The 24,163-nt window shown below is 40.1% G+C and overlaps 1 protein-coding gene across 13 annotated transcripts in view; it reads left to right on the top strand.

Annotated features, from left to right (window-relative positions):
* The window catches only part of SHROOM3 (shroom family member 3), a 186,916-nt gene extending 175,631 nt beyond the window's left edge, over positions 1 to 11,285 (top strand). For 12 of the 13 annotated variants that reach the window (XM_073237435.1, XM_037003180.2, XM_037003179.2 and 9 more), the window contains 2 exons: positions 5,477 to 5,749; positions 9,861 to 11,285. In XM_073237435.1, coding sequence (XP_073093536.1) covers positions 5,477 to 5,749; positions 9,861 to 10,229 — 642 coding nt within the window. In that variant the 3' untranslated portion in view covers positions 10,230 to 11,285. The remainder of the gene's footprint in view (positions 1 to 5,476; positions 5,750 to 9,860) is intronic. The other variant, XM_037003186.2, reaches the window with a different exon arrangement.
* Positions 11,286 to 24,163: the final 12,878 nt, after the last annotated feature.

Below are 24,163 nucleotides of genomic sequence, written 5' to 3'. Positions count from 1 at the left end.
GGCTGGGAGGATCCACAGGGACCAGAAGGTCATGGAGGTCACATGGGGCTTTGTGTGAAATGCTCGAGAGTTCATGTGCAGCAGTGGAGTACCCACCAAGATTTTTTTGTTTTAATGAACTCCAAGTTTATTAATATATAATAAAATTTTCATTAGTGTCACTTGCATTTAAATATCTGATTTGGAAACAATTCAGTTCTCAAAGTCCTTGCTCTGCTGCTTTGGGTCTGCCCCACACACCTGCAGTGTGAGGGTGAGTCTTGGCCTTACGCCAGTTCTTGCACAGAATTAGGGGGTCTTCTCCAGCAACTCCTGTCCAGTATTTTCCCCTACACTCCCCGGCTCCCAACAGCCCCTTTTCCTGGGCCTCCTGGCTAGAAAGACAGGTTCTTGTGGTTATATCAGCCTGTGCTGTGCCATTCTGCACGGCTGAGACCACCTTCAATAAAACAGAAAGGAAAAAATAATGGGAATTGCCCTCCTATTCTTTGGGCCACTAGGTCCTTTTCCTAGCTCCTCGGACCAGAAAGAAGGGCTTTGCTCTTGGGGTTTCAGTGCCTGTACCACCACTGTGCAGTGCAGCTCCACAGATAGAGCCCTCCTCAGGGGCATGGTTGGGAGAACAAGGAAGAGAGGTGGGGGGTTAGAAACAGGATTTCTGCACACTTTAGCTCACAAAGGCCCCTTTTCTAGTCCTCTGGCTTTAGAGGCAGGGCTTTTCTCAGAGTTTTTGCCATCGCACCCTCTGTGCAGTTCTGCGTTGGAGCTGTCTATCCTCAGGGCAGAACTAGAACATAAAGGTGGGGACAGGAAACACCCCTATTCTGGATGGTACTTCCAATGTGGCTCCCTTCCCCACTGAACTGCCACACTTCATATACAGAACCATTGCCAGAGCCCAGGGGTGTTAGTAAGTGCTGGAGAGAGGCTGTCCTGGGCTGTGTGATCTTGGCCAACATCAGGAGTTCCCCATGCAGGATTTATCATGGGGAAAGAGACATGGCAGGTTTGCATTTTAGCAAAGTCTCTCTGGCAGCCATGAGTAGAGTGGGATAGGAGGAAGAAAGGGCAGTGGGGAGGGTGTTACAGCTGTCAGGAAAGTGACAATACAGCAGTGAAACAGCAGTGAGAAACAGATGGATTTAAAAAAAGGAAGCAAAATGGACAGAACCTGATGCCAGATTAGATGTGGAGTATGGAAGAGGAGAAAGATTCAAAGGTGACTCCCACGTTCCTGGCCTAGGTGACTGTCACTGCTGACAGGGAAAACAGGAAGGGCATGTAGGGAGGGAGGCTTATGAGCTTAGTTGACTTTAAAGAAATTTAGTATTGCTTCTTGTGTGTCAACTATGCCTGATACCCAGAACCAAGAGACCATACTAAGTGAATATGACAACTTTGTGGTCATAATCCCCAAAAGAAAATGGTGAAAAAAAAAAAAACACTCTTGACAGAGAATGTGCTAGGGAGTATTTGAAATGGCAGCCGAGTCCGCATGATCTTTCTGCTTCAGTCAGGTCACATGATATGAGATGGAGGTTTGATCCAGTTTCTGTCATGGGACAGAAATTGCCCTCAACATCTCTCTTGGGGGAAATTCAGCTGAGAAAACAGTCGTGTGCTGCTGCCTGGATCCTCCCATTTAAAACCAAGAAAGAAAGAAAGAACAATAAGGCCTTTATCTAGCCCCAATTTTTACCAGCAGGAGCTTGTGCTCCACTCTGTCCCTAAACCCCAACAACTCGGCCAGAATCCTGAATTACTCATTGAGATGAAGAAAGTCAATCAGCAGAGGCCAACTGGGTGTAGAGACACTATTGGCAACGCTATCCAAGCAGAAAACAAAACCATGCTGTTGTGTGGGAGAGAAGTTGGGTATTCCCCCAGAGTGGTGTGTGTTCCTTAGATGGCTACCTAATCTTAGGGATAGCACCCAGAAAGTTACAGCTTGAACGTGTATAATACTTTTCTATTTCCCAAAGTGCTTGCACAAGCTTTATTTTATTTGAGCCTTATGACCTATTTAATGTAGTGATTAAAAGCCTGAATCCTAGAGCCAGATGACCTGGGGTTAAGCCCGGCTCTGTCACTTTCCAGCATGAGTGTGGGCAGGTTAAATAACCTCCATCTGCCTCACTCCATCAGCAGGAAGACGGGGCTAATGGCACCTGCCTCATCTGGTGGCTGTGAGGAGTGACCTAACAGCTAAACCCGTAAATAGCACCTGGCACAGAGAACGAGCTCAAAGCTTAGACACTATTAGCGTTAGGTGGGTATTATTAGCCGCTTGCTATGACTGAGAAAACTGAGGCACACCAGGCCAAGCGACTTGCCTGTTGGTGATTCTTCTGTGAAGCTGGGTCCTGAGTGGTAAGTAGGAGAGGGCCCAGCAGGGTTACTGCATGCAGATGGTGATGTGGGAGGGAGGGTCTGCTAAACTAGGTTCAGAGAAAGAGCCCTTAGAAGTAGCATCTCACACAGGGCGAATTAACAGTTTGTGCCAGGTGAGAAGTGGATAAATGTCAATGATTCTGCTAGTTAAGTAGCTCCTGAGAGACTAGTATGTTATTACAGAGAACAAGAAAAAAAGAAAGACCGCCAGAACAGCTCTTCTCTTTCCCCCAGTGAATTCTGCAGGTAGAAGGTGGTAATTTTTTGGAGATCTGTCTTGGCAAAGAACTGGCTGTTTAGCACATCCAACTTTCCCTCATTGCCTCCAGTTACTCAGATCCCTCTTAACTACATTTTTAAGTCCAAATTTCCATAGTTTAAGGGCTTGGTAAAATAAAAAATTCAAATACCATCCAAATATGCAACATTTGGGCTGGGAATGACGGCTGTGACTGCCCAGTGACGCTTGCATTAGCACATATGGCTGAACTATGGTACAGATCACGTTGCAACCCAGCAAATAGCTTTCAGAAATCCAAATGCCACACAGTGTGTCTTGCTTCTTGCACAGAAGCCTCCCTGGAGCACCTAAACATCTTCATCTCCTTCCATTCCTTATTCCATGAAGCGTGGAGTGCACATGAGCTTCTACATGGATAGGCTTATGGCTCTGCCCAGCATTCATGTCTTTGAAAACCAAACAATCTGCAGGGGAGACACTGAGCACATCAGACTGCTGAGCCTCAGTCATGGTTCTCCACCCTGTCCACACCCATTGAGCGGGCTTAGGTGGTGGCTACCCTTCAGCACTGCGGACCTGTGTAGGAGCACCAGAGTGCTGGCAAGAGTCCAGCAGGAACACAGAGGAGAGCTCTCCTCTCCTCGCCACTCACCCCAGCACACAAGGGCAGACTTACCCTTACTGTTTGCTGCTCACTTACGAATTAAAAGTCATCACACTTTCCCCAAAAATACCAGCTTCTGAGAGCCACAGTGAGGATTTTATAAATGATATTAGAGTATTATAAAAGTGCTTTGAGTTCCAGAAGTGATGACACACACTATTAGTTTCAAAAGAAGTCATAGTTATAGGACTAATGAAAACCACGAAGCTGTTACCTTCTTTTCTTTCTACTATTTAGTTTTTTAAAAGTTTTTTCCGGAAACTATGCTTCTCAAAATGGGAGGTTGAAACGGATCGCAAAACATCTGAATGAGCAGAAGGCCTTTTCCTGAGGTTGGAGTGATAAGTGTTGCTCAGTTAACTACCTCTTGGGATTTGGTATAACCTGGTTTCTCATAAGAAGGTACCATCCAGTGACATTTAGAGTGGCAAGCCTAGGAAATGCAACGTTCAAGGTTCCTAATTCTCTAACTCCAAGGTTCCTAACATCTGCGGGAAGTCAGCCTCTCTCACTATCTACCGGAAGAATAGGAATAATGGATGCCTTCATCCAGTCCAGCAGGTGTAACAGCCTTCCACCTCAGTATCCTTGTTCTCTTCGTAGGAGCTGATGGCACAGTCCAAGATCCCTGCTAGGCATTGTGCAGGAGGTACCTAGCAGGTCACCTTGCCAGCGAATTCCATAGCTACCAGACAGACAGCTACAGTATTTTGGAAAATGACAAGTTTTGCACAAGAATACAAGGAAACAACATTAAGCAATATTCTCCCACCTTCACTTTTCTGTTGAGCAGTAATATACTTACACATTACATGTTTTTTCCCACTACTAAAATTGTCTTTTGCATTGACTTTGTCTCAGCAGAGTAGCTTGTGGAAAGCCAAAGTTTATAACCCATAATGAGATGGGAATTTTTTAGTCACCCTTCAGCTTCTGGGATGAGGGGGGTTGAGAAGACAAGATGTCACCATTGAAGCCAGAACTTAAGACATTTCAAGGACATTATGAACCTCACTTAGACTGGAATATGTATGGTGGTCCAGCTTCAACATAGAGATTGTGACCTTTTTTTTTTTAACCAAGTTTCTAATTGAAGCCACATGGCTTGATTTATATGGAGAGAGAGAGATACACATATATACACACAGAAAGAACATGCACAAGCTGAAACCTTTTTAGTGGTAAAGAAATAGGGTTTGACAAAAAAATATTATATCCTTTTTCCATCTAGCTACCTTAGGCTAAAAAAGAAATAAAAGACTAATTTCATTAAAGACCATGGACTTTAATTTCTCTTGCAGCAAAGTGGTAGTAGACAATATAAATGAAGTCAAACTTGAAACCACTGAAACCCTTACTTTGTTCCTTCAGTTAAATATATTGATAGTTGTGCAATTCTTTTATAGGTATGGAAATTTATAATGAAGTTAACAAATGACATACCTCTGGTAACTTGGACCAGTTTGGGGGCAGTGGAAAGAACTTTATCAGAAGGGGGCTGGCTTCTGATAAAGGTCTCGGTATGAATATTTATAATAACTATACAAGGGTAGTCTGTCTCAGGCCATGTCTTCACCTCACCAAGTCTTGGTTTTGTCATCTATTGTGTGTGGATAAAATAGTATCTACCACAAGATTGCTGGGAAGACTAACTGAGCTAATCCATGCAGGGTTCCTTGCACCATAATCTGGCCCATAGTAGTTGCTCTACAAGTGGTGGCTGTGAATAACATTCAGCTCAGCCCTGTAACCTTGGGCAAGTCCTTTAAATCCTTTGACTCTTGGCTTCTCTATTTATAAAACAAGAATATTTACCCTACCTGCCTCTGATATTGTGAGGACTTCTTTTGAGCATATCCTGAAAAGATTTACAAAAGTGAGTAGTTAACAAACCAGTTGGGAAGGCAGAGCTATACACGGCATGACACGATGGGAAAACATTACAAGGTGATGTGTAATCAAGTGTTGGCCTGTGAGGAATGAATAGGTTCTGGGAAAGGCATTGCAGACATTCAGGCAAAGGAAGGAATATTGTGACCTAATATTGAGGGCAGTCCATGTAGAGTAGGAGGCCTCAGCGGAGCCTTGAAGAAGACAGGATATAGCTGGGCGAAGTGAACCCTCCTTTCACTGATAGCTCCTGCTGGCTAACCTTTGCTGTGTCTCCTCTGTGGTTACAGGCTGAGCTCATTCGAAGCCTCACCCACAAGCTTGCAACCCTCCAGGAAGCGAAGGGGAGTCTGCTGATGGACATCAAGCTCAATAACACCTTGGGGGAAGAGGTGGAGGCCTTGATCAGTGAGATCTGCAAGCCCAATGAGTTTGACAAGTATAAGATGTTCATTGGGGACTTGGACAAGGTGGTAAACCTGCTGCTGTCGCTCTCAGGGCGCCTGGCCCGCGTGGAGAATGTCCTTAGTGGCCTTGGTGAGGATGCCAGTAATGAAGAAAGGGTAGGTGGCCTAGCAATTCAGTTCAAGTTTTCCCTCTGAACCCACTTACACAGAGCAGTCCACTGGACATTGTGCCTCCTCCCAAGACGATTAGGATCTGTTTAGGGCAGGGAAAGAGTCCAACGTACGGCTAACCAAAAACAAGACAGCATCTTCCATGTGGAGACATGATGCTGACATTTCAGGCTCAGGGAATACTTAGGAGAGTAAAAACACAGGCGCCCGCACTTCTTCCTTCCTTCCCATCCCGGAAAGAGGAAAGAGACAAGTGTGATAGGGTTGACAGTGAAAGGGAGGTCATCAAAGCTGTTGGGGATGAGGAGAGAATGCAGGAACTAGATAGAGTTCAGGCATAGGGATTCTGCAGGTGAGAGGTAGCGGGCTCATGTGTGGTTGCACCCAGGTGTCTCCACTCCACCCTTCACTGGAAGGAAGAAGACAGGTAAAAGCAGTGGTGGCAATACTGGATAAAACTGAGTACTTCCTCTTCATCAAGCACAGTAGGTCTCCGTACTTTGTGTTCATCTCACTGAGTCCTCACCAGACCAGGAAGTGAGGCCCTGATGCAGACCCTGAGTTTTGTTCACTACATGGAACTTAACTTCATAGCTCAGCACATTCATCTGCTCATGCATACAGCAGATCTTCACTGGGGGTTTAACACTTGGGATACATCTGTGAACAAAGCAGATAGATCCTTGCCCTCATGGAACTTACTAAAGGAAGTCAGACAATAAGTGCATCTAGAACTATAGAACTACACACACACACACACACACACATATATACACACACACATTTATATACACACATTTGAGGCTGATTAAGTGTTCCAGCCCTAAGAGGCTCCTTTGCTTTCTGGTAAGCCCTCATTCAGTGTTATTATGGATTTCTCAACTATTTTCTAATATGTTGCATTAAAAGGAAATACGTCCTTTTTCAAATAGATTTTTCAAAGGATTAGAAAGTCTAGATGGTAAGCATTTAGGAATGAACTCTGAGCATCTAGGAACTTTCTGTAGTTTCACTCCCAGCAAGTGCCCTCCTCCTGGAAATGTGCTGAGCCTTAGCTTCCTCATCTAGAAATTGTCTAACAGTATCTGCCCCAAAAATGTTGTCCTTTCCTCCTTCCTTCCACTCAGCAAACAGCTGATGAGAACCTGTCAAATAGGTGCTCTGTATGCTAGGGACAAACACTAAGACGCAGGGCGGGCCCTGCAGAACTCTCGCGATAGTGAGGGAACCATGATGGAGGGTGATCCGCCAGCACGCTGCAGCGATAAACTCAGAGCCACGCAGCACTTCCCGGGTAGTGGAGTGAGGCCAGGAAGGGCTTCACAAGTGACACCTGAATAGCGTTCAGAAGAATTTCTTAATTCTAGGTGGACTAAGAGAGGAAGGGCTTCACCATTTAGGAGGAATGCCATGAACAAAGTCCAGAAAGGTCATGGCATATTCAAGAACTGATTAGCATATGGTTGGTATGTCTAAAAACAATGATTGCTTGGTTTACTTGTTCTTAAAAAGAGTAAATGGCAGGAAAAAGTGTGTAATCAGGGAACTGACAGGGAATAGATGGCTCAGTCAAAGGAGACACAGAATTCAGTAAAGGCGTGGGGAAGATTCAGGGAGACCAAGAAGAGAGTTGAAGCCTCCCTGGATCAGCATCGCAGAGAAGCCATTACCGCCTCCAGCGTAGAAGAACAAAGGAGCTATCCTACAGCCCCGAGGCCTTGGGAGAGAACCAGGCTCCTGGCAAGGAGAGTCAGGGAGAAACGCTCCAGTGCCTTTTGCCTCCAACCCTCCTATCCGACCCTAGCCTTCCGTTTGCCAGAAAGGCAAGCATGTTCCGTTGATGCAGCCTGTAGAGTTCAGCTCCACAGAGCAGGGCTGAGAAAAGTGGATCTGGAGGAGAGCACAGTATCGGCACAGAAAATAATCGCAAAGGCCTTGCGTGTCAAACTTCAACTTTGGACTTTAACCTGTAAGCCAGGAAAAGCCATAAACTAATTCCATGACATAATAAGCCTGGGGAGGGGTGAGAATGATGCTTACAGCTAGGAGACCTATTATAGTAGTCTAACAAGAAGGGGTTAGTCTTTTAACTGCGGCAGTTTTCATGGGGCTAGAGAATAGGGAGTGAGAAAACTGGCTTCAGTTAGCAGGGTGTGATAGATTCAGGGAAAGGTAGAGCAGAAGGAAATTCCACATTTCCTGTTTGGCCTTTATTTCCTGTTTGGCCACGACGATGGATGCTGCAGATATCTGAGGTAAGGAATTCTGGAGCAATTTCTAGTTAGAGGAAGAGTTGTACTAAAATTCAATTCAACTCAACACTTAAATGCACGCTTGCACTCTGAAATACAAGTGCTTGCTCACCTACAAAATGCATCTTTTTAAAATTTTTTTAAATTAAGGTACCATTGAAATACAATCTTCAGTATTAGTTTTGATTGAGGAAAGGAAGACTAAGTGGTTCACATGCCAAATTCAGGATACAGGTACCAATGCAGGGTGCTTGGGAGAAGTATATATAAGGCTTTACCTGAATATCTGATTTTTTTGTTTTTAATCTGAAGCAAATGTGGAAAATGTTCACGTTAAGAGTTGGCAGCTGTTAATGATGGGTACACAGGTATTATACCTCTGTACATTTATGAGGTTTAAAATAGTTCTTGATTTTTTAAAGGTGAGGAAGAGGTTTTCAGTTTTTAACTACAGTGTTTCGAAAGGCATCTTTATTCAAATTCAGTCCCTAAGGTTTTTTTTTTAAGGTGTGTTTTTCTGATAAGGAGAAAGCAGCCTATGAAAATGGAGATGTACAAAAAACCCATAACCTTGCACTTTTTGCCCAGGAATTATTATATGTCAGTCTAGTTCAAGGGAAGTTAGGGCAAAGACACATGAGCCTTTCATAACCCTACATAAGCTAATTTGTAGTCAAGTATATTTTTGAATCTTATTTCTTGATTAATTTCCATTTTAATCAAGTATATTTTTGAATCTTATTTCTTGATTAATTTCCATTTTAATGTCTCATAATCACTGTGGCCCGAGAAGTCTTAATGATTAAATATAAATTTCATTTTAATTTAAATGATATTCACTATATGTTAGCATGTTGCATAAGAAGCCACACTAGAGATTTTTGTAAAAGTAAATTAATCCTAAAGGTGACATGCTACTTTAACAGTGGGTTTGTGTGAGAAACTCTTAGAATGTGAAGTTGCCGTCATGGTTAAATAAAATCTCCCTCATACTAAATTCAGAGGCATGAGAAAAAAACCTGAAAAATGGAAACAATTTTTTAGAAATGAGAAATAAGATGTTCCCTTTGTTGTCTGTGAATTAAGACAGAGGTTCTCAAACTTCAGCTACAAAAGAATCACCTGGAAGACTTGTTAAACCACAGATCTCTGGGCCCCACCTCCAGAGCTCTTGATTTAGTAGGTGGAACATGACCTGACAGTTTGCATTTCTGACAATTCCCCCAGGCAGTGCTGCTGCTGGTCCACACTTTGAGAACCACTATAAATGTAAATACTTGTAAATACTCATGGTATCCCAATGACTGGCCTTTTCCCCCCTTCGGTTTTACTGTGGTAATTAACCATTTTTAGATGTACAGTTCAGTAGTGTTAAGTATATTCGCATTGTTATGCAACAGATCGCCAGAACTTTTTCATCTTGCCAAACTGAAACTCCACGATTGAATAAGAATGCTCCATTCTCCCCTCCCCCCCAGCTCCTGGCAACCATTCCACTTTGTATCTCTGTGCCTGTGACTACTTGAAATACTTCATATAAGTAGAATCATTGATTGTCTTTTTAAGTCTAGAAACCTAAAGTGCTTATTTACACCAGCCAGTTTAACGTAATCCCTCTCAAATTAAAGCTGCTGTGTGACCTCCCAGGTTAGACAACCATGTACATGTAGCAGAAGGGTAATTAATACACTGATTTTCAAAAAATGAAGTCTCCTTCCTTAAGGGTGACAGTTGAAATAGCAACCTGGATGTCTCGCAGTCCTATAGAAGGTGTCTTTGCAGGCGAGTTTGGCTCCCTCCTTCCTCCCCCTGGCCCTTTGCTGACTTCTCATTTGGTCCTGCAGAGCTCTCTCAGTGAGAAGAGGAAGGTCCTGGCGGGGCAGCATGAGGACGCCCGGGAGCTCAAGGAGAACCTGGATCGGAGGGAACGCGTGGTGTTGGACATCCTGGCCAATTACCTCTCAGAGGAGCAACTCCAGGATTACCAGCATTTTGTGAAAATGAAGTCAACACTCCTCATTGAGCAGCGAAAGCTGGACGACAAGATCAAACTGGGCCAGGAGCAAGTCAAGTGTCTGCTGGAGAGTCTGCCCTCAGATTTCATTCCCAAGGCGGGAGCCCTGGCCCTGCCCGCAGACCTCACCAGTGAAATGACTCCTGTTGGGGGAAGTACTTTCAGTGGTATTTTCCCAACCTTAACCTCTCCACTTTAACCTCTTCTAAAACACCCAACCAAAAGACCACCCTTTTTCTCAACACTATTTAATCTGAAAAATGTTTCAGTACAAACCACGGTTTAAACTATATGGGTAATTGGGTTTTTCTGGATAAAAAGGAAAAAATTCTATCCAGAAAAAAGCCTATTTTTTTCCTTCTTGCCCTTCATGATTGACTGAGAGCTTGAATGCTGCTGGGAACTTACCCTTTCTATTATTACTTTGTAGTAGAAAGAAAATTAATGAAACTGTGAGAACTGATTAGAGGGTGTTTGATTGTGTAGTTTTTAACAGGCTGAGGCAACAGAGAGCAGTGTGTGTTCCCCTTGGGAATATGTCCACAGGGGCTTTCCGTGCTTGTGGGCAGGGTATCCTGACGACCGGTACGAGTAATCATTAATAAAGGGCCTGCAACATAAAGCCTTAAAAAGAAACACAGAAGAAAATTGTTAAACCTTGAATGTTGTTATTTATATTTTTTTTTAATGAAAAAGATCACTATGTTTGTGTGCTAACCAGTTATTTGATTCTATTTTGTGGACGTAGACAATTATGTTTGAGCTTTGTGTTTTGTGAAAATCTTAATGAAATGAAGAATTCCAAAGATAGGCATATTGAGCGTGGAGACTTGTTTTTTCTTTAATTCTTGGCTTGTCTGTCTTATTTTTACAAAAAGGAGTGATCTTGGCATCCCCGATTCCACTGCTGCCCAGCCTCACCACTCTACTCCTGCAACAAACAGGAAAATGTACACCTTCCCCAGGAAGGCGGCTTTATGCAGCATGGCTACATGTCATTATCACTGTGGTGGTGAGCTAGAAGCTGTATTTTACTAACAAGGACAACAAACTCTCCAACCTGTATGACAAGAGAGTCAGACCCCAACCCAATTCAAAACTGAATTCATGCTCTCCTGTACCAGATTTGGGCTAAATATAATTTATCTAGGAAGGTATATTAGCAGGCTATTTGTTTCAACAGTGCTTTTTAAAGTTTTTCCTAAAATGTCAAACCTGTCAGCCACCATTAAAAACACGCTCCTTAACATCTGAAGACTGATTTTGTGCTATCATGCTTCAATAATAACTCAGAGGGTGCTGTAGAGCTCAGGTGTAAGGTTGTTCAAACAGAATGGAAGAGTGGAAGGAGGCTAGGGCCAGTGGCCAGGTTTTGTTGACATGGGAAGAGCCACCTCCTTTGAGCAGGTGGCGCATCCTAGGTTGTGCTTTCGTTTTCTGTTTTGGTTTTGCCGTGTGCCCAACCTGGGGCTAGTGGCCACCTCTGCTGGCTGAGCTGCAAGTACCGTAGCAGCCAGGTCTAGAGAAGCAGAATTAAAATTGTGCGAGGGTAACAAATGCCCTTTTTGCCTCTGTGCATTCAATTACTTAAATTTACCTTCTGGTTAAGGACTTCAAAACTAGTTATGTTCCCCAACACATATTTTCTGATGAACTTAGAACCAATAGGTCACCCAGGAGTTTGTGAGCAGCCAGCCAAAAGCATTGCTTTGGTCTTTGGGAGATAGTCAGTCTGACTCTTTGACGCAGTAACACAGCACCTTTGTTTCCCAGGAATGTTTTCAAAAGCTTCTCTTACTATCCACGGGTCCCATTTCCCAGGGAATCAGTGGGATGAGTGACAGCATTCAACAGCTCCACTGCATGGTCATTTTGAAGTAGCAACAGTGCATCGAACTGACATTTCATCAGACTCAGGCTAACCCAGGAGCCTGAGATCAATGCTAGTTGGTAATTAACTGGGTCTTGCTGATACTAAATGGTACCTTGTGTCAGGCTGAGTTGAAGCAAGCCAGTAGATTCCTTCAGCTCTTAGTGAAAATCCTCAGGAGGATTCTGGGGCTCCCAAGTCCCAACACTCTTCAGAATAAGTCTTCTTAAAGATTTAACTGGGAACATTTTGACATTCAGTCTTTTTCAATTACTTTTCTAACATATCAAAGTAAGTGACCCCCATAGTACAGTGCAAGGGGTGCTGCTTAGCATGACACAAGTATTAAACCTGCTGACTCCTAGGATATTATCCCTTTGGGCTGCACTGAAACCTGTTATCTGAAACAAGTGAGGTACCAAGTATGTCTTTGAAATCTAATTCTTAAGTGGATGTAATTTTTTTTGTAGCAGGACTTGACCTATGTGCTCTTATAGAAAGAAACCACTACCCTAATTTTCATGGTTAATTCCTAATCCCTTTAGCTAGAAAATAAGCCTATTCTTTGTATCTTTTCTATTTTATATTTTTTCACCACTATTAGAAAAAAAAAATCACCTACAGAAAAAGCCACCCTATTTGCTCCCAGCAATATCCTAGCCAAGATCATGAGCACAGCAACCATGAGCATGTTGGTGGTGGTGATTTCGGGACCCAGATGCCACAGCCAGGATGTTTGTGCATGGTCAGTCATCGTCCCTGTGGATGTGATCATTTCAGGAATACCATGTCCCACCGCAAGTCAGGTGGCAGTAGGGTGGCCTTGCAATGATCCAAATGCTGAGTCTCAAGAAACCTATGTGGACAAAACTGGGAGGCCACCAACTCCCTAGCCCACTTGAGAAGTCCTGGGCTTGTTGCTACACGTTGGTTGACAGCCTTTCCTCCTCCTGCTTTGCTCCTTGTGGCAGCCACTTAACCCCAAAGAATGCAGGGAGGATCCATAGTGAAAGTGTCTGAGTTTCTCCAAGAGACGCTGTTGAAACCAACATTTTTTGTTTTGCCCCAACAAAACAGTTTAGGTTTTGTTACACAAAACTAGTTCCCAAACTTGAAGAAAAGCAAGTATGGGTCAACCCCTAAGAATCCATGGCTGTTTGTCAAGGAGTGAGACCTTCCCTAAGGGCCTCTGGGGCACATACAGGAGAAACCAGCCTGGGGCATCCCAGTTTTCCTGTTCTCCCGTTGTCAACATCTGATCTAACATCACTTCTGAGTTAAAAAGTTAGATCACAGTTGTTCCTAGTATGAGCTCTACCTTTTAGTTTGTATTTTATTCAAGCGTCTTCTCCTAACATACTGATTGGGTGTTTTCCTGGCTACCTAGGAAAATGTTCGCTTTTTATTCATATAGGGTTCCAAACTTAATTTCTCTTTAATTTCCTGTGATATAAATGGGTTTATTCTGTTAGTTTGGAATTATTTCCCTTTTTAGAGTAATGAGTTTTATTCACCATACTAATAATAAGAAAAAGGAAGAACTTCAGTCAGAAATTACTTCTCCATCTCCAGCAAGATAAAAAGTGATCGGCCAACCTTGCACTGTTCACCATGTAAGAACTTATTCACTATGTAAGAACTTGTTCGTTATGCTTCAGAAGATTGGAGACTGTTGAGAATTAGGCTTGGGGTTGATTAATGATTGTGCATTGAGTCCCCTATACAGAATTTTATTGTACCCATTTCATCAATAAATATGAGAGATACCCTCAAAAAAAAAAAAAAGTGATCGGCCGAATGTGAAGGGGCCGTTCTATACAAAGGGCTTAATGGGGATGAGGCATTCATCACTGCCTTAACTCTGGATGAAGCTTGCAATAAAATTAAAAGAACTATTTTAATGTCAGAAAGGGACACATGAACAGTTTTCTTATATATTATTATTTCTAAAGCTTTGCTTTTCTTACAGGAGCTCATTCAGACACTAAAACATGGTTTCTCAAAGTCTGGGCAGGACACTGAGCATCATGGGAGTGCTTATTAAAAATGCCAATTGCTGGACACAAGTAGGCTAGGAATCTGCATCTCAAGTCCCCAGGTTATTCTCACGCACTTTAACATTTGAAAGCCACAGACGCCAATCATTTGCACAGTTTACAGTGTTATGATCACAGTAAGACTAGTATGAATTTATTCAGTAATCATCCCAGAAATCCAAAGCCCTGTTATGTTTACTCTCATTAACAGTATTATGGGTTAATACTGTCCCCACTACTTTTCCATAACCCCCAAGGCTGCAATAGGGGGTTTTTCCCTGCTCACTCCCTCCTAATCTGTTTTAAACAAGCTAAGCACTTATTCAGGTTCAAGTGCACTAATTATTTATCCTCAGAAAGAATCGGCCTATTACACAATGTCAATAATTTGAAGTTCCACCCTGAAGTATTTGCACACATCTGAAATCGGAACTCACCTTTTCAGTGTGGACCTTACTCTGATTTCTGTTGATGTATCACAAGTATGCTATATATGAGTTAGAATTTCTCTTGGAGTGGATTTGACCATCTAGCTAATGATACAAAAATGTGCTAATTTCCTTTGGGATATAACGACAGCTATCACCCAATCTCAAAACCCTAAAATCAAAATTAGGCAAGAAAAAAAGATGTAAATGAAGAAACTGTCTCATTTACTCCTACTTCATTCTATAAAATTCCTCTCTCATTTTTTATAAGTGGAAAAGCAGATGCATTTCTTGCTAAAACATCAGTTATTGTCATTATTTTACACAGTGGATTGAACAAGTTTAATATAAAGAATTATTCAAGTTTGATAAACAAGGGATTATAGGATATAAGGAAATTCAATATGATACCCTGGAGCTGAGGGGGAGTATCCATGGAAAGGAGCCCCCTTCCCAAGTTAGCAGTTCAGACCTTGCAGAACTCAGCCCACTGATAAGAGAAGTTTGTTGGTTTGCCCAGACCAGAGCTGGTGTGCAGTTCCTGGTCAAGCAGGGAGCAACCCTCTGTAAATACAGGCCGGGTCCAGTCAGTCAGCAACCAACAGCGTGGATGTGCACAGGTACTGGGGGGCCAGCAGCAGAGGTGGCCCCTCAATGGAAACCCTGGGTTGCAGGTGATCTGCATCGGGGAGCTGGTGTTAGCATAATGTCTTCAGGTCACTGATGGAAGCAGGAATCCTTCAGGGCAGGGCTTTCTAGTCCCCAGGCCTGGGTGGTTATCGCCTGCTGAGGCTGCAAGCTCATATGCCCTCATACCCACACCACTCATGCATGAGGCAGCAGCCGAAACAGCAAGATAATCCTCCTATCCCCTCCTGCCTCTCAGTGCCCTCTACTGAGAAAGCTTAGCCTCATGCTCACTGTAAAGGAGATGAAAGCGATCCTGTCCACTATTGCAGAGCATGTGTTTGAAGGTGAATGTGGAGCTAACAGGCAATAACTTGATAACTGGCACACATTTATTCTAGATTACTACCTTAGCATATCCTTCAGTATCATAAAGAATTCTGCAGTTGTTGATTCTGTGAGAACTATTTCTCTGACAATAAAGAAAAAACTAGTGCCTATCAAATGAACAACCTTCATCTCTTGAAGGAGGTGTCAAAAGAAAAGCAACTACTTAAATGTCCTTCATACACCCTTATTCCTCAAAGCATCGAAACCAACAGATTTAGACTGAGCTCTACTTGAGAGCAGGTACAGGTTTTGTATCTATCAGTCTGTCTGTCTCCTGGCTCTGCCTCCGAATACCTCTATGTCTCTTGGTGTGTCTCGACATTGGTACTTTTCTCTATCTCAGCTTCTACAGTTGTGATCTTCCTGGTCTTTCATTTCCAACCAAAATGAGTCCAATTATATTCTTTTCTTTCTGTATCCTTTTACAAAGGATAAAGTAGGAATAATAACTAAAGAACTAGAAGGGAAGACGTGAGTAAAGTCAAGAATATACTTTTTTCAATTTGGGGGAAAATTATGAATTTCACTTTATTTAAGCTAAAAAAAGATTGTTAAAGGAAAACTTTACAATGTGTTTACCTATGTGTAAAAGTGAATGAAAGTTATTTCTCTTCTCTAATTAGAATATATGAATTGAGGATAAGAAGGAACAACCCAATAAAGAGGGTCCAAAGATACTGGAATGAGAACTTAAAAATACTGATCCCCTTCCTGACAATTAAAAAAAAAACAAAACAGAATACAGTTCCACCTAGTATGAAATAGTTTGGAAGCAGATTAATTAAAATGCAGGAAGATAATTTGTTATGCCTTTCAGGACTAGAGTTCTGTTTAACAGGCAGAAAATGAACTTAACCTTAAGATATAAACAACCATTTTCCAAACTTACTCAAAAAGTTTAATGATGAGTTTAAAAAGTTCAGTTCAATAATGTATCACTGGACATATTTTGATGTTATTAGTTAAAACTCTAAGGAAACTTTCCCCAAATCAAGGAATAATTGCTTTAATCTAAGTTTAAAACCCTGTATAAATAAATATTTTCACATTGAAAATGCAAATCCTTTTCTTCCTCCATTTTTCCCCTTCTTTAAAAAATGTATTCCCAGACCTTTTCTACAAATCTTAATGAAGACTTGTTTTTGACCAATAAATTTTGAAGATGATATAACAAGTTTTAATTGTTCAATATCTTAATTGTTAACTGTCCAAATTGTAAGGCCTTCTTGCAAATGTCAGTTAAAAGCTAACAGAGGAATAATGTGCTAAGGAATAAGGAACGAAGGGACTCATTTCAAGATGTTGTTATATAATGTGCCTGTACAAGTAGATGAGAGCGTGGCAGGAGGTACCACAGGAAATGTGGACGTTCATCATTACTCCAAATGCTTAAATATGTACATTGGCATGGCTAATGGAGAATGTATATGATATGCCTGCTAACAAAAGCCACAGCTTGTTAGATCAAATTGATTAGAAATAAGTGGGAGGTGGCTTTTGCTCATAATGCATATATACAAATGTGCATGACACATGATTATGAATAAGCAATAAAAAGAAAACCCAGTTTTTTAAAACTTGGCAAAAGAATTAAATAGACATTTCACAAAGGAATATATATGAATGGTCAAAAAGCACATGAAAAGGTAATGGACATCTTTAAATTATCAAGGAAATGCAAATTTAAACCACAATAGATCCCAGTACACATTCACTAGAATGACTAAAATGAGTATGTGCAGAAAGGAATTCCTATGCATTGCTGGTGAGTGTGTAAACCACTTTGGAGAATTGTTTGGTAGGTTTTTACAAAATTAAACATATTTACCTTATGATCTAGCAATCCATTCTTAGGTAGTTACTCTAGAGAAATGAAAATATATCTCCACAAAAAGACTTGTACAAGAATGTTCATAACAGCTTGACTCACAACAGTTAAAAAACTGAAAATAATGAAAATCTCCATCAACAGGGTAACAGATAACCAAATGAAATACCTTAATACAATGGAATACTATTCATCAAAAAAAAAGAACTGTTGATAGATGTAGTAACATCAGTTGAAGGCACTATGTTAAGCAGAAGTTAGGAAAAGTCCATGATTCTATTTATGAGTTCATGTATATCAAGTTCTAGGATAGGCAAAATTAATCTGTGATAATGGAAATGAGAAGGTGGTTGCCAGGGGATAAAGGCTAATTGCTTGAAACTGAACAAAAGAGAACTTTCTGGGATGTTCAGAATATTCTGTGGCTTGCTCTGAGTGATGGTAACATGAATGTATAAAATTGTCAAAATTCATCAGAATATTTAATATCTGTGTATTATATTGATTGTTAATTATACCTCAAAGAAAATAGTGGGTGGGAAGGAAAATTAAGAAACTAGGGCAAACTAGTTATTTGATATTGACTAAACCGGTAACTAGTTTTTATACTTTATACAATTATTGAAGATTCTAAAGATAGAAACTACCAGGAATTTTTATCAGAGTTAGAGTATAGCCTAAGCTGCTATAACAAATAGGTTTTTAAAAAAAATACAAAGTGCAGTTCAAGATGACAACATAGGAAGATCCTGAACTCACCTCATCCCAAATCTCAGCTATATATGGAACAATTCCCCCTGGGGAAAAAATATCCAGAAATTAGCTGAGCTGCTCCTATATATCAGGTGAATGGGGGTGGGGGGAACATTTCAGAATGGTAGGAAAGGCTGAGTTAGTATCTCACTAAACCCTACCCTGGATATACTGACACACAAGCAGGACAGAACTCACAGCCCCCAGCTTCTCCCTGAGGAGTGAAGGGTTTAGAGCACACATCTAGCACCCCACTTTTAAGACTCTCACATGAGAGATGTCCCCAAAACATCTAGCCCTGAAAGCCAGTGGGACTTACAACCACAGGACAAAAAAATCTAAGAAACAGTTTTAATGGGCTCACACAGATTTACTAGCTAGCTATCCAGGGCACAGTGCAGAGGCAGCAAACTGAAAACTCCAGTCTTTCTGTGAAAGAGACCTATTTGCAGATCTTGAAAGTTGTGGTCTGAACATCAGACTTCTAATTAAACACACATAGGGGCTGACTGCCATCCTCTCCAGAGGACCAGGAGGCCAGCAGGTGCCATCTCTGCACTCTCCCTCTGCCTGCCCCAGGTTGCCTGTGTCTCTGGGAAAGGAGTTTGTACATGCATCTGGCATCCTGACTTTTATAGTTGCCACCCTGGGGGCGCATCCCTTGATACCCAGAATCTGGTGGTCAGCATGGCTTATATTCACAAGTTCAACAGGATGGCAACAAACAAGACACAGTTCATAATTATCACACCAAGGTTCAGTGCAGAGGTAAAAGAAACACATCTCCCAGTCTTCCCCTGAAAGAAGGGTTTTGTTTGCATACCTTAAAAGTTTCTGCCTGAAAATCTGGCTTCCATAATCTAAGTGCTGACTGAAATCATCCCTTTTGGCACACTGACATGTCTTGGCACACCCTCAACTACTGGGAGCCACTAAGGAGAAAGAAAGCTGCTTGGACAAACACGAATAAGAGATGACCAATTGCTACGGTGGGGTTGAGCAATTAGTTTCATCTTCTACCTGAGGCCACTCTTTCAAGACTAGGAGAGATGACTGTTCTATCTAATGCACAGAAACCAACACAGAGTTAAGGAAATGGGGTGGGGGGGATGAGGGGGTAAGAGGATATGTTCCAAATGAAAGAAAAACATAAAATCCCAGAAAAATACCTTAATGAAATGGAGTTCAGTGATTTATCTGATAGAGTTCAAAATAATAGCCATAAAGATGCTCACCAAGATCAAGTGAACAATCCATGAACAAAGTGAGAATTTCAAAAAGAGAAAATACCAGAAAACACCAGATATCACAAATGTGAGACTACTATAACTATACTGAAAACTTCAATAGAAGAGTTCAACAGAAGACTAGATGAAGTGTAAGAAAGGACCAGTGAACTCAAACAGGGCAGTGGAATTCATCCACAGGAGAAAAAAAATTAGGATAAAGGACTTATAAGACACATCAAGTGGCCCATTATTCAAATTGTAGGTGTTGCTACAATGGAAAAGAAAGAAAAAGGGGTAGAAAGATTTTTGAAGAAATTATGGCTGAAAATGTCCCTAACCTGGAGAAGGAAAATCAGAAAATTCCACATAAGAGGAATACCAACAGACCCACACCAAAAATTATATAATTAAGTTGTCAAATGTTAAAAACCAGAGAGTCTTAAGAGAAGCAAGGAAAAGAAAAACATTATGTACAAGGTACCATAAGACTATCAGCAGATTTTTCAGCAGAAACTTGGCAGGCCAGAAAAGAGTGATGTGATATATTTAAAATGGCAGAAAGAAAAAAAACTGCCAATAAAGAATACTCTACCTGGAAAAATTATCTTTTAGAATTGAAGTAGAGAGAGTTTTCCAGATAAGCAAAGGCAAAGGAGGTTCATCACCAAAAGACCAACCAGCCTTAGAAGAAGTGTTACAAGGACTGCTTTAAGCTGAAACAAACGATACTAATTAGTAATAGAAAAACATTAAAAAGTATAAATTTCACTAGTAATGGTAAGTATATAGTCAAAATAATACAATGGTGGGTTAATCACTAAAAAATCTATTGAAGAGTAAAAGACAAAAGTAAAAATAACTGCACTACAATAATTTGTTAATGGATACACAAAAAGGATGTAAACTGTGACATCAAAACCATAAAATGTGGGAAGGGCAGAGAGTAAAAATGTAAAGCTTTAGAATGCATGTGCATTTAAGTTATTAATAGCTTAAAATAGACTATTATATACCTGAGATGCTTATGTAACCCTTAGAGTAATCACAAAGCAAAAACCTATAGTAGGGACACAAAAGATAATGAGAAAGGAATCTAAGCATATCACTACAGAAAATCAAGTTGCAAAGGAAGAGAGCAAGAAAGAAGGAACAGAATTACAAAATAGCCAGAAAGCAATTAACAAAATGTCAATAAGAAGTCCATACTTACCAAAATTACTTTAAATGTAAATTGACTTAATTATTCAATCAAAAGATATAGAATAAGTGAATGGATTAAAAAAAAAAGACCCAACTACATGCTGCCCACAAGAGACCCACTTCAGCTTTAAAGACACACATAGGCTGAAAGTGAAAGGCTGGAAAAAGATAACCCATGCAAATGGAAACCAAAAAGACAGCTGAGGTAGCTCTACTTATATCAGACAAATTAGACTTTAAAACAAAGACTGTTATAAGAGAAAAAGTCATTTTATAATGATAAAGGGGTCAATTCAACAAAAGGATATAACATTTGTAAATATGTATGCAACCCAATATAGGAGTATCTAATATATATATATACACACACACACATATATATATATATATATAAAACAGACCTAAAGGGAGAAACAGGGAACAATACAATAATAGGGACTTCTAATACCCCACTGTGAGGCTGAATATCAATAATGAAACATTGACTTTAAATGACACTTTAGACCAGGTGGACTTAACAGACATACATAGAACGTTTCATCCAAAAGCAACAAAGTACACATTATTCTCAAGCACACATGGAACATTCTCCAGTATAGACTATATGTTGTGCCAAAAAACAAGTCATAATAAATTGAAGAAGACTGAAATCATATCAACCATCTTTTACAACCACAGTGGTCTGAAATTAGAAATCAATTATAAGAAAACTGGAAATTAACAAACACATGGAGATTAAACATCATGATATTGAAGAACCAACTGGTCAAAGGAGAAATCAAAAAATATTTCAGACAAATGAAAATGGAAATACAATATACCAAAACTTAGGGAAGCAGCAAAGCAGTGCTAAAAAGGAAGCCCACAGTGGTAACACCTACATTAAAAATCAAGAAAGATCTCAAAGAACCTAATTTAACTTGAAGAAACTAGAAAAAGAACAAAGTCCAAATTTAGAAGGAAGGAAATAACAAAAATCAGAATGGAAATATATTTTATAGAAATGGAAAAGATCAATGAAACTAAGAGCTGGGTTTTTTTAAACAAAACATTTAGCTAAACTCACCAACACAAACAGAACTCAAATAAAATTAGAAATGAATTGAAGGCATTACAAATGATACCACAGAAATACAAAAAATAAGAAACTACAATAAACAATCATATGCCAACAAACTGGACAACTTAGAAATGGATGCATCCCTAAAAACTATCTTCTAAGACTGAATCCGGAAGAAATAGAAAATATGAACAGACCAATTACTAGTAAGGAGGTTAAATTAGTAATGAAAAACCTGGCCCAGATGGCTTCAGTTTGGTGAATTCTACCAAACATTCAAAGAATACCAATCTTTCTCAAACTCTTCAAAAAAAAACAAAGAAACACTTCCAAACTTATTTTTCAAGGCCTGATACCAAAACCAGAAAACCAGACAAGGACACTACAGGAAAATACAACTACAGGTCAATATCCCTGATGAACACAGATGTAAAAATCCTCAACAAAATGTCAGCAAACCAAATTAAAAAATAAATTAAAGGATTTATTCCAGAGATACAAGGATGATTCAACATCCACAAAGTAATGTCATACCTCACATGTAAAAAAGATAAAAATCATATGATCATCTCAATAGCTGCATAAAATTCATTTGACAAAATTCAACATCCATTCATGATAAAAAACACTCAACAAAGTGTAGAGGAAACATCTCTCAACTAATAAAGGCAATATACAAAAAACCCATAGCTAATTTCATAATCAATGGTGAAAAGCTGAAAGCTTTGTCTCTAAGATCAGTAAAAAGATAAAGATGCCTATTCTCTGCACTTTTATTCAATGAAATATTGGAATAATAGAATAGCCAGAGCAATTAGGCAAGAAAAAGAAAAGAAATCCAAATCAGAAATGAAGAAATAAAACGGTCTCTGTTTACAGATGACATATTATACAGAGAAAACCCTAAAGACTCTACTGAAAAACTGTTAGAACTAATAAATGAATTCAGTGAAGTTACAGGATACAAAATCAACATACAGAAATCTCTTGCATTTCTATGTACTAAAAATGAACTACAAAAAGAGAAATTAAGAAAACACAGAAGAAATCCTATCTACAATTACATCAAAACCAATTAATTTCAGCAATTTTTTTCTAGCAATAAATTTAACCAAAGAGATGAAAAGCCTGTACTTTGAAAGCTTTAAGACATTGATGAAAGAAATTGAGGAAGACACAAATAAATGGAAAGATAAATCATGTTCATGGATTAGAAGAATTAATATTGTTAAAATGTCCATACCACCTAAAGCAATCTACAGATTCAATGCAATTCCTGTCAAAATACTAACTGCATTTTTCACAGAATTAGAATAAATAATCCTATAGCTTGTATAGAACTGCAAAAGACCCTAACTAACCAATTATTTGAGATAGGAAGAAGCAGGAATCTGTGACCCAATCTCAAGAGAAAAGACAATAAGAGAAAGAAGTTGGAGGTATCATGCTCCCTAATTTCAAACTATGCTACAAAACAGGTTACTGGCACAAAAAATAGACCCAGGGGTCAATGGAAAAATTAAAGATCCCAGAAAGAAACCCACCCTTATGTGGTTAATTAAGCTCTGACAAAGAAGGCAAGAATATACAATTGGGAAAGACAGTCTCTTCAATAAGCAGAAGGAAGGAAAGCAAGAAGCAAGCAAAAGAATGAAACTGGGTATTGATGCATAGGAAACAAAGTCACTGTCTTGAAAAGATAATAGCACCCCTGTGTTCACTGCAGCATTATTCACAATAGCCAAGATACAGAAACAACCTAACTGTCCATCAGTGGATGAATGGTGAATGGGGTAAGTGAAATGGGTGAACATGTTCAAAAGGTACAAACTTCCAGTTATAAGGTAAATAAGTCATAGGGATGTAACATGTAACATGATGACTATAACAGTTAACAATACTATGTTATATATTTGAATGTTGCTGAGAGTAGATCTTAAACTCTCATCACAAGAAAAAAAATTATAACTGTGTGGTGATGGATGTTAACTAAACCTACTGTAGTAATCAATTTACAACATATACATATATCAAATCACTATGTTGTATACCTAAAATTAATGTTATTTCTATTTTATAAGCCAGTGTTTTTTCCATAACCTTTTCAACTGTAAATGAGTCAGCAAAAGAATCAGAAATCTATGCATAAAATATATAGAAAACTCTGCATATATCATTTTAAATTGTTAATGCTAGAAGTCTCCAGTAGTGAGAAACAGCTGTAGTACTCATGGCAATCTATACAGCTTAAAAATGTACTTAAAATATTGCCATTTTCGAGAGAGGATTAAAGATGGTGGCGTGAGAGGAGAGACAGAGGCTTCCTCCTAAAACTGGATACAATTAGAAAATTTAATTGGCGCAACTAATCCTGAGAGAGCAACAGGAAAGGAAGCGTCAGACTGCACACACCTGGAGAAAAGAGCAGAGCTCAGCGAAAGGAGTAATGTACCAGAGCTGTGGCTCCATGGGACCTGAGCCCCTCCCCCACCCCAACTCACCGGGGGAGGAAGACAAACGGAGCAGGGAGGGAGTGGAAGGCTTGGGACTGCTGAATGCCTAGCTCTGGAGATCTGTGCTGAGAGCACAAACCTGCATTTCATGGTGCTTTCATGAGACTCACATGACTACCGGGTTGGAAAGTTAATACAGGCAGAGTTCCTGGGGAGACTGGGATACCGGCTGCTTATGGAAAGCAGGGATCCGTATCTG

The sequence above is a fragment of the Manis javanica genome, chromosome 5 (genome assembly GCF_040802235.1).
Source record: "Manis javanica isolate MJ-LG chromosome 5, MJ_LKY, whole genome shotgun sequence".
NCBI classification, from domain to species: domain Eukaryota; kingdom Metazoa; phylum Chordata; class Mammalia; order Pholidota; family Manidae; genus Manis; species Manis javanica.
Note: the sequence above shows the minus strand (reverse complement) of the source record. Positions and strands in the feature narration are given on the sequence as shown.